The sequence below is a fragment of the Patella vulgata genome, chromosome 8 (genome assembly GCF_932274485.2).
Source record: "Patella vulgata chromosome 8, xgPatVulg1.2, whole genome shotgun sequence".
Lineage (NCBI taxonomy): Eukaryota > Metazoa > Mollusca > Gastropoda > Patellidae > Patella > Patella vulgata.
The window spans coordinates 51,004,651-51,016,996 of NC_065886.2; the positions used below are offsets into that span (position 1 = coordinate 51,004,651).

The 12,346-nt window shown below is 32.5% G+C and overlaps 1 protein-coding gene across 3 annotated transcripts in view; it reads right to left on the bottom strand.

Annotated features, from left to right (window-relative positions):
* LOC126830233 (protein dachsous) overlaps positions 1 to 12,214 on the bottom strand; it is an 82,595-nt gene extending 70,381 nt beyond the window's left edge. For 2 of the 3 annotated variants that reach the window (XM_050560581.1, XM_056103061.1), the window contains exons 1-2: positions 12,052 to 12,214; positions 8,963 to 10,871 (exon numbers count right to left, since the gene is read on the bottom strand). In XM_050560581.1, coding sequence (XP_050416538.1) covers positions 8,963 to 10,732 — 1,770 coding nt within the window. In that variant the 5' untranslated portion in view covers positions 10,733 to 10,871; positions 12,052 to 12,214. Of the gene's footprint in view, positions 1 to 6,250; positions 10,872 to 12,051 lie in introns of those variants that run through there. The other variant, XM_050560582.1, reaches the window with a different exon arrangement.
* Positions 12,215 to 12,346: the final 132 nt, after the last annotated feature.

Genomic DNA, 12,346 nt, shown 5'->3' on the forward strand with positions numbered 1-12,346 from the left:
GTGAATGACATGAGTATTGTAACACCTCGGAGATAAAGCTGTTTGATTTCAAGCCATTGCCAGGTATAAGACATGAGACAACAACGAGATTAACATGCTCGGAGTAACATTAACTTGACAAAGTCTTTGATCATGTTTTTCAAAAACTTGTTTTTTTTATTGGAAATTAAAAATGCAAGTAATGCATAAAAACTAATCTTATATTGTGACAGTAGCACATAATATCTTCATCTATTCTTTACAATATTGATTCCACGGTTGTACGTGACAAGCAGTAGGGTTGCCTGTCCAACCTCATGGATTTTTTCCGGGCCCTCCAATTTCTCCCACTGCTAAAGACTCCTACGCCCAAGCGAATAATTGAAATAAAATTGAACCATATGTCAGTCCCAAAAAGACCTAGTTTGTGTCGAGTGGACATTAAACCTCATTTCTCTCTCTCTGTTTACGATATTGTAGAATCTTTATTAAGTTTTCTGTCATGTAATAGTATGAAATCATTATATTAAAATATTAGAATCCACGCAAAAATTGAATTTAAACTCACAAAATCCCACTCTTTGCATACAAATATAAAAATATTTTCAGTGCAATGTCTTTATCACTTAAACCCTCTGTGTAAACATTAAAAAACTAAAAGACATTTAGTAGAGCGAAATAAAATAGGATGTAAAAAAAAGATTTTAATATTAAACATAGTTCATATGAATCAAGTCTTTTGTACTGGAAAATATTTAGAATGAAATGATGCGCAAAACTAATCTAATGTATGCTTGAAGGAACAAGTTTAGACCAAGATTTGAAGAATGCAACCCCAAATTCAGCCTCTTTGTAAGTCTTTGAAATGAATGAAAATAAATGACATAGAAACATCTTTTTCATTAGAAAACCTATCAAAACAGTCTTTATTATTCACAGTTGAACTAGACGAATTGATTAACTTCTAATTATCAATTTATATAACCTGTACTCAGACTTCTATAACTCGACATCGGTTTGATTCTTCTTCATCAGACAAGCAGAACGATACCAACACAATTATAACAAACAGTCCGATGACGAGACATATGTTTCCTATGATACCCCAATGATATATTTTGGTATTGAAATTGAAATGGGGAAAAAATACATTGATTTCTATATCAAACAGTCTGTTTACTGGCTGGGGTTTTTAATGAGAGTTATAGAAATCAGTCAGAAATATTGATTCAGGTGTTTTTTTTTCTATTTAATAGCTTTTTTAAAAGGAAAAAATACTTTGATCTCCAATTTGAAACAAAAAATGATTTAATTTACCTACAGTGTATGAACATACCAGATAAAGAAGAGAGTAAGTGAGAAATGGGGTTTAACACCCACTCAACACAAACTAGGTCATTTTGGGACTAACATGGTTCTATTTTATTTCAAAATTGTGTGTTCAATCCTGGATCCTATACATGTACTTTCATCAATAAAATTTAAAATGAGGAAGATCCACAGTGTTGTACCTTGAATACTCACAGCCATTGGTTATCAACCATCATTAAAAATAAAAAAAGTGTGCATACTGGTATCTTTTCATAAATTTAGTATGTCAGCAATATCTACATGAACATTATTGTTCCGAAACAATATAGCCCAGATAAAAATTTGTGAAGCTCTTTAAATAAGAAAGGTAAACTTTGAAGATCAAAGCGAAGGGCTTTTACTTTCTGCCTGGTTAACTTTTAGTCAGGTCAGCTTAACTTCACAGGTGAGAAGGTAGTTTAAAATATTCACAGGAATGCCTACATTGACCCTAAAGCCACGGGGGTTAATTCTAAACAAGATTTATATACGGACTTGAAATAGAACAATGTTTCTTGAACACGATTAAGAAACAAAATATTCTGATACATCAACCCTCTGATCAAAAATACATGTTGGTCACATTTTATCAGCAAATATTGTACTATTTATCATAGCCTTCTACTAGAAATTATTATCAACCAAATATTAATGAGACCCCACCAGTGGATGTTTATCAAATCAGAAGTCAAAGAGTTTAAATTTTGAACAAACAAAGCAAGCGTATCATATCTAAGGAAGAAGGAAGGCTGCCCCAAGGGGATAAAAATCAGCCATATCTAATTCTATTAGAAAATAAAGGACCAATTCTATATAGAATGGGAGGGTAAATGTATATTGTGTGTGAACAAGAACTGTCAACACTGTGACCATACCAGTAAAGAATTTCAGTGGGATATGGTTATGAGAGGTTGTTTTTAAACACTTAGCATACCTCATTGTTCTCTAAATGCCCCCAGGGCTTAGTGTAAATAGGAAAAACCTATATCAATAGCCAATAGTTCAGGTATAAATTATTCAAAGCACTTGGTAACATCTGTTTGAATGTCGTTGGGTTGGTTGCTCTACATGTACAAAACTATCATTCATTAGAAGAAAGGAACAAGTGCATCCATGTGTACGAAAAGATAATTTGTCGACAAAATGTTTGAAATTCTTTCCTCATGTACATGTATGTGTAGGTGTCACATGACAAATCACAGGTTATGTTATCTTTTATTTCCTTGAACAGGCTTATTAAATAATTCTATAACATCAAAGAAATTATGAAAGTCAAATCAACAAATCCAATCAGCTTGAAGATTTTAATATGAAAGCCTGTCCTTAATGTGAGAAAAATTAGTTGAGGGACAAAAGAAGCGTTATATCAGCTTCACATCACATCACATCTTGAACCAGCAGTACTCTTCAACACCTAAGATAAAAAACCCCAGATAAAATAATCACGGTAAAAGTCATAGCTAAAGGCAAATTAAGTTCAGGTAATATTTACTCGATAGAGTCATCCTCTTACGCAGCAAAATCAACAACAGTTAACATTTTCTGCTCTGCTTGACTAATTGATGTATCTGGGTAAGTTCTGCTCACACCCTTTAAATTGAAACATGGAAACATACACAAAGTTTTCTGTGATATCACCTCGGTGGAAGCGGACATAAAATACAACTAACACACACATACATACACAAAACCGAACTGTTGAATAACAAGTATACAAGCTCAAAAATGTACAGGGAGGAATGCTGTCCCAACATCATTAATTGATGTTATTCCGTTAAACATATATAAAAGAATTCTAGCTATTTCTCCATTCAAGTTTAAGTTCTCTCAAAGAGTGAATGAAACAGAAAGCATGGGAAAGAAAACTGTAATGTAAAATAATCCATAACACACAAAACATTCAATAAAATTTAGAAAAAAAAAAGATATTAATCTACACATTTGTTTGTAGTTTTATTAATAAAACACCATCAATAGGTCTAGTAATAGTGTTATTAGATTCAAAAGTAAAATGATATTTAAGCCAATGATTTCTGGGTCTTTAAAATACTGGAACCTATTTCAAATCTACCTATAGGGAATACATAAAATGACCATTACCATATTTAAAAGTGTTAATTTGTAATGATAATAATATTTTAAGTCCTTTGAAGACAGAATCTTTTAAAGTTTAATCAATCAACACTTTAGAATTTTGCAACAAACAAAATATTTAGAGCACAACTATATTACACGATAAAATACTTTAATTGTATATTACCTTTGTGTATTTGTTCAATTATCACCTGACTGAATGTGGTCTATTGATAAATGTTAACAGTTAGCTATTAGTTTAATTGGGGTGTTAATTAAGGCCAGGTAATTGAATAGGTTTTTAATTAGTCTCTATTCCCACCAGTTAACTATCTATTTCTGATACTCTGAACTTTAAATATTATATTGTAACAAATGATCTCTCAAAGTTTATCTTGTCACTTAATAATTAAACATTACATTAGAATGTTACAATTTCATGTTTTGACCTAGACTACAAAAATAATATTGACAGGTTCACATAATATGGGATTTTTTCTCCAGTCACTTGAAATTTTAAGCATACACAAACTTCCCGTAGCATATCAGAAATAAAGTGAAAAATCTATACAAGAAGAGACATTGCTTGTGTAAAGCTGTGAAGGGCATATAGGAAGAGGGTGGAGCAAGCCAGAATTCAATATTGACACTCGAAGCAGACAAACAACTCTATTTCTCTAAACTGACATATACCCTGATCCGTGTGGCATTTTTCCTGAAATGCACACAAGCAAACTCAAACTACATGTACCTGTATTGGAAATTTTTCTCATGTTTTTCATGCACTATTTATCAATGCTCGCCATTTAAATATTCCTCTTGGCTACGGTTGACAACAGACAGGTTGTATCTATATGTACATGTACGATGTCATTCGTCATTAAAAATATTGATTAACTATACAATTATCATATCTTCGCACACTATCAAATTATCGAATTATGATTCGTCACTACAACAGTAAGTGGCCGGGATCTATAGTGGGATCATTTAATGTTATATTATACGAGAGTAGTACACACAAGTTCAAACAATATATGTAATTTCAATTTATTTTCCAATAATTAGGAATGCTTGTTTAATTAGTCATAAAAGAATGACACAGAGTCGACTCTTTGACAACAGTTTTTGGTATATTTACATATAAATTATAAAGGGGAATTTTTTACTTTGATCACCCATTTATATAAATAATAAATACAGAATATTCTGATTTCTTTTGAAAAACCAATAACCCTAGGGCTACAATTGGCGTATTTTAAAATTTCTTCTCTCTTGAGATTTAACAGGTATTTCTTACATTATTTGATAAACAAAACTTCAATTTTACCCCAGGGCCCCATTTTACCAATTATTTACTTGCTCCCAGACATAAAGTTATCTCTTTCTGCTTCACCAAATACGTAAGAAAGATTTCACAGCTTTAAGCCTATTTAAAAGTTACTGGGATGTTTGGCAGACATATTTTTGATATTATCTTATACCAAGTTCTCATTAGATGTCACCTCATTTCTTCAATGTATTGGATTGTGTCATGGAAGTCATAACACCTTCTTGATATAATTAAATACTATGAAAAATATATCCAACTATTGTATAGTCGAATGTTATGGATGAAAATCTACCTTCTAAACTCGAGTTAAGCACTGATTAAAATACGATTGTCACACAGGCTATAATTGGTCTGATAAATCCAACCAAAGCTCCAAACATAGTTTGTCATAGTTATAAGTACACACCTGAGCAATGTTATACACACAAATACAGGTAAATTGTACGGTTGATGGATGACTCAAATTGAAATTCCTAGAAAATTATCTTTCAAGCATAATGGATAATAGTCTTGTATTACAGACACTGCAGAGAGTTTTGATTATATCATGACATCTTCTAAAGTTTCTTTTAGAAAAAAATTATCACCATATCCATATTTTGAATGAGAAATTACCATAACCTTTACATATATATAACTAAAATAATTTAAATGCACTTGTTTATCGGGGTACAATTTTTAGCTGACTTGTTAAAATTAGAACTGTTTCTATCTAATCCAAGCAAACTACATGTAGATATGAAAATAAATTTCAGAAGATATGTTACTATAATAGGGGGACGGCACCACACATAATTACACAAAACAAAACTACGGACAAGACACAATACGCAGAAATCACAAACAAACGAACATATAAGATTAAAGAAATATTTGTCCCAATGGGCAATATCGAAACCTAAATAGCCCTGAGCAGTAAAAGCTTGACACTTAATATCCATATCTAAAATTTGCCTTTCAGCATCTCAATGTGTTGGGTTATTTGTAGATCTGGCCTGCATGATGTTTACCATTAGATTCCACAGTGAGCTATTTCTCAGCATGAAGAAGGTGTCAGTTTGGGTTTTTAAGCACGCTCTTGACTCAAAATACAAACAAAGAAGTTGGGTGTACATATACATCATCAACATGACCATCAGAATAGGGTACAAAGTGTGTTGTTGGTCAAGCCAAGATGGCACCAGCTCAACTGAAATCTCAATAATACAGTTTGAAGTTGATTTATGGCAAAGGTTTGTCATGAACAGGGACCAGTAAAGCCAGTTCTAATTTATAAGGTGCTTTGTGAACAAATATTTCTTCACTATTGTGAATAGAATACAAATGACCATAAACCTGTCATATTTGGTAATAAAGAACTAAATCCACCCGCTAATATACATACTAGGGCAATAATTTCACATCCAATTTCACATTCTTTCATATATAAATGTATATGAAACATAAACTCCCCATAACTGAAAATTCATGATCATGATTTTTGAAATGTCGATTATTGTAACAAAATACTTTAAATTAGTTTGATATATTTTATTCTCTTATTCTCATAGAAACAAAATAAATAGTAATTTAAACAAATTTACAAGTAGTCTAAAATTCACTGTTTAGAGCAGGGGTGTCAAACATGGGCTCGCGGGCCAGATCCGGCTCGCCAAAGGTTTACATGTGGCCCGTGGAACAGATTACAACAAACTGACGTGTCAATAATTCTTAGAAACTAGCGATGAAAATCATTTATGATTGTTTTCCGGTTTCAGTAAAACTCTGACTTCTGTACTATTTGTACATGTATGTTTTACAAGAGAACGTTGTGTTCAATATTATATCTTGGCAATTAGGAAATCAGTCTAAAAAATTACCTATGTCAAGGATGTTTGGATTTGTTTTTAGAATTCAGTAAAGTTCAACAACGTTTTTTTAGTTCATGTGGGTCCTGAATCGAAATGAGTTTGACACCCCTGGTGTGGAGTAATTAGTTACAAAAGTATTATTACATGAATATGATAAATCTACCAACAATCTACATTGTACAGCTCTACATTACGTGAATATAACAACAATCACAAAAAATACCAGTATCATAATCGACTACAGTTTTTCAATAATACTTCTAAAAATGCACATTTGAAGATTTAAACCCATAAGTCATATTTCCAATCCAGTATGTTTATTTCCAATATAAATTTTTCAAAATATCTCTGCTGTTAAATTAACCTTGTCATAATTAAATCATTTAAGGGCTATTTATTGAACCATTAATTGTACAGATATATTTATTCAAAAGATAAATACGAATAATGAGTCTAAATGGGTAATTTTTGTGACAAGTCAAGCATTCACAGTTAATTTGAATATTGATTTTCATTTCTCAGAAGACATTCATTCAATGGACCATGATTCAGAACAACTTGAACAAAAGGTTATTTCTTTACGACACAAAGCATGACATCAGTTGAAATAAAAATACTGTCCAATGCAGAGAAAACCTGTCAACTGAACCATCAACTTTTTACAAGTAATAAAAAGCTACTAAAAGTTTAAAATAGGACAATGACTGTATTTCATATAACTATGGTGATGTAGATTAAATATTTTGTGTGAGGCAGTGACAATAGCGAAAAAAGCTTACAGAAATATTTGAAGAGAAAAAGGATCTCGATAAAATCAAAGAACGTATATTTGTCTTCAGTCACTAAGTGTTTTCGGTAGCCCATTAAACATACATGTATTGGATGATCGATGAATTTCATCTTCTTTTAGAATTATACGATAATGAATGTATTGACTTTTCTGGACCACCCGCATATATTCTTATTTTAATATTATTACCTTAATCCAAATTCATAATTGTAAATTAAACCAAAAAGCTATAAATAAATGTGTGTAGACAAAGTTAAAATTTTCTCTAAAACATGGCTTCTATTCAAAGTAAATATTCTATGTACATATCAGTTACATACATGTACATGTACATCTTGCTGGAATTTAATAAACAGATTTTACCAAAATAAATTATCCTTAAAATCAATTAAATTTTGGCATGTTTATAATTCAAGAAAAATATTTAGTCTAGAGAACTGGTTAACAATACATTTAATTATTACAGTACCGGATCAGTGTCTAACCGGACTGGACAGTGGTCACCAGATGGTGATCAGACAAAAAAACCCAAGTATTATTGCCCCTATCAAATCCCAATAGCACAGAGCATCATTTTTGCTTCACTGCATTACAAAAGTTATGTTAAGAAAATGTTATTGGTCACAACACAATGAGTTGATGAAAAAAGAAATTTGTCATGGTGTGTACAACTTGAGGGAAGAATTGGTTCAGGAGGCTGACAGTTGCCTGACAATAGTGTACACCAACACAGTTAACACTCCCATATCGCCATGTTCATAAAAGAAGTCGTGGTTTCAATAACTTTGTTAAATCAAGCACAAAATTCCCTTTAACATTTTCATCACCATTCATTACCTTCTTCGGGCATATTTTGATTAATTTTGTATTCCTACAAATTATTTATGGACATTTTGTAGAAGATGTACATGTAGTTCGCAGATATTATTTTTTACACTTAAATGTCTTTTCTGTGTCAAAATTAATGAAATTCATTTATAAATAAATATATAAAATATAGAATACATGTATAAGACTAAAAGAAATTTAATGGCAGTGGAATCTGCATGCATGTTTTCTGTAAATTTATATTTTGTTTAACATTTGGTGGTGTAATATTCTAAATAATTTAGTGCTGTAAATATTTAAAAGAATTTGGTGTTGTTGATATTCCAATTAAATATCTGACACTGTGAAAATGTTATCTGTAATGTTGTTAAAATGAAATATGAATGTTTATTTATAAAATCTGTTAATATAATCAGCATGCAGATAATAGTCTAAACATGTACATGTACAAGATATACATACAGAAATTTAAAACTCAAAGACATACGATAGTCACATAAATATCATAAAATATGTATCACTTGACTTAAGTTACCCCAAATTTAAATATCCAACCAAAAGAACAAGATTTAAAAGTAACGTGGCCTTAATGTTTTTTTTCACATTGTCTTTCTTTTTACAACAGACACAATGGTTTTGTAATCCGGTCAATCAGTAATTTGGATATTTTAAATGATAATTTTGAAATCACATCCAGTACATGTACATGTCTAGAGACCACAGAGTGTGTAATGTTAGACAGAGTATAAATGAACTTACTGTTAAAACACACGAGCCCACAGCTTTATTTTCCGGAACCACAGCGCTGTAAAAACTATTCTCAAACTGAGGTTGATTGTCATTCACATCATTGACACTAACTTCCACGGTGGCACTAGAAGACTGTGGTGGGTTACCCCCATCCAATGCCAAAATCACCAAAGAGGGATGGGGGTTCACTTCACAGTCAATGTTCATTTTTGTAGTAATCAATCCTGTCATATTATCGATTTGAAACCATTCATATTGTGTACTGCGATGTTCCAAGATTCGATAGGTAATTTTAGCATTGTTGCCATCATCTGGATCTTGAGCCGTCACCTGGAATACGGATGTGCCTGGATTTGCAACTTCCGTAATATTAGCTCGATAGACATCTTGGGTAAATTTAGGTTTGTTGTCGTTTATATCATCAATGTAAATGGTAAATGATTTTGTTGCACGCAGGGGTGGGGTGCCTGAATCCGTGGCTATGATAGATAAATTATAGTGTGGGGTAATTTCTCGATCGGGTGGTTTCGACACAACGATGAGATACACGACATTATCCTTTGTTGATAATCCAAAAACACCATTACCTCCAATCAACGATACACTCACGTCCACATTTCGATCATTGGGGCTGTCTGGATCACTGATTGAAATTCTGGCAACTGATGTCCCATTTTGGACATTTTCTGGAATTCTTGCAGACTGTAAAAATTGGAGACTAATATTTGCCGGAAGTTCATTAATATTTTTCAAATAAATTTCTAAAGAGACACTGGCAGGTTGTTTATTTAAGCCCTGATCTTCTGCTTTCACAACTAAAATATATTTTGGGTGAGTTTCATAATCTAAGGGTTTATTTACAGTAATTTCTCCCGTCACAGGGTTAATTATAAAATGCTCTTCCGGATCACCCTGTTTAACTAAAGAATATCGAATTCGACCGTTATCACCGGAATCTAAATCGGTTGCATATACTTGTAAAACACTGGTGCCAACTGTGGCATTTTCTGGAATGAGTGCAGAATAACGACTTTGGTTAAAGATAGGTTGGTGATCATTTTGATCTAATATCTCTATCTGAACATTAAGATCCCCTGTACGAACCGGGTCACCGCCATCCGATGCACGTACTACTAAATTATAATGTTGCGTTGTTTCATAATCCAACTGTTTGTTAATAATTAAATCTACTAATGTATCAAAGCTTCCTGATTGTTTTGTGTCCAAAGAAAAAGCACCGTCAATATTTCCTGAAATTATTTCACATTTTTGAGTACTATTATTACCTAAATCTTTATCGGTTACACTTCCAAGTGCTATTTTCATATTCACTGGAGCATTTTCCGAAATTTTTAATTGTTTCGTCCGGTTTTGAAATGTGGGATTGTTGTCATTTATGTCTGTTAATTTAATTTCGACACGCACAGCACTTTCAGGATTATCTGGCAGTAAAATAAATACAAATGGCTGATTGATTCTTTCCTCTCGATCTAATATCACTTTTGTTCGTATTTCTCCATTATCTAAATTTACATTGAACCTGTCTTTAATTTCACGTTCATCTTGCCCATTTGGTTGGAGCAAAGACGAAAATGGGGGAGCCAGGCCCGCACCCCCCACAATTCCAACTAAAGTGCCTGGGGGTTCTCCTTCTGCCACGAAGAAATACTCATTAAATTCCAAGCCATTCTGTGTTGAAGATGGTATTAAAGTAGTTAGCACTAGTATATACAGTACATGTACGCATGTTAAAGACATTTTTCTAGTTTTTCTTCTCATTTTTACATTCAAGTCTTTGGTTGTGCCCTCCACAACCTTATTTTCTATATTCCCTAATTCATGTCACTGACTTGATTGTCGTGAGTTGAGTTCCATGACAATTATTACACATTATTATGACTTCATCACTGATGTCTCTCTGAAAATAAAATATAAAAAAAACTAGTTCATATATATTTTTAAAATGGGTGAGGTGGGGTAAGGAGAGTGCACAAAATGAAAAGTTACAAAACTCTGTACAGTAATTTGTTTGAGAAAGGGAGGGGAGAGGGGTGTGCAAACCAGAACCAACTTTAGCTTCATAAATTATAAGCTGATATAAGCTTAGTCAAATGACAAATAAAAAGGAAACACATCATTTGACACTGGAAATATTAAAGTAGTCAAGTCTCAAACTCAATATCATCCGAAGTCTTCGACATTGAAAACACAAATTATTTGGCAATTTAAATCAACATTGATGTTGTGATCTTACCGGGAAAAGATGGGCTTCTGATATCCAATATTTAAGACAAAATAAACATTTTACCATTGGTTCACGATTCGTGTACCATAATGCATTTAAGTGCCATTATCTGGAGAGCATGTGCAATAAATACTTTCAGTGTAGACTGGAATAACCAGACGCTAGAGAGTGCCATTCAATTGAGATTTTTGGCGTATTTCGCCAAACATAACTGATTTGAAATTAAGAGTAAATATGGAAACGACTGAATGTAAATCAATTTATATACATTCAGATTACATTATTATATGCGTTGTGACCCATTTTTGTCAATTTCTAGGTGCCAAAAATTAATGATTTAGCTCTTTTATTAATTACCATAACATGAACATAAGCCAACTCTTAATTAGTATGTATATGCAAAATGATTACCAATAGACCAAATTGTGTATTGGATAAAAAGAATTAGCTAATGACATGGTATGGTACCAATAATTATCTAGTGTACCTGGTACACCTAGACAGAAGATCTATCGACCAACTTCACAATATAATATTATATTTTATTACAGGTAGACAGGCAAGTAGGGAATACTCTGGTATAAGTCAAGTTTTCACATGGCCTTCTCTACTAGTGTTGATAAAATATAAAAGCCAACCAAACTCTCAGCATGCAATAATCAGCAAACTTGTCTATAACAGCTAAATTAAGCTGGATATAACGCTGCGTAAGCTTAGCAAGAAATGTTATTCTCAACTTGTCGTTCAGAAAATAACAAATCTTCCCTCTACACCGTCAATAACAAGCGCCTTGAATTGTGGACTACACATTGACCACCGCACTGTGGCTTATTAGCGCACCTGAGCGACTCACCTTCCTCCGTAAATTGCATTAGAGTTACACATTATATCCATAGTTGCTTGTAAGTTTACGTCCATGTACACAGAAGTAAAAAAGAAGTTACTCCATTTGGTCAGAATAGGTATAAGCGATATATTCCTTTAGCACGATTCAACGTGCGTCCGTTCACAACGAATGCTTGGCTTCAATGTGTAATACCTATGAGGCTCGTCAGGGAAATAGAAGAGCTAACTGTGAATAAACAAACCTTTCCAAAATAAAACGAACACAACTTTCCGTTATCACTTTCTAGCTTTGTTGATTATAT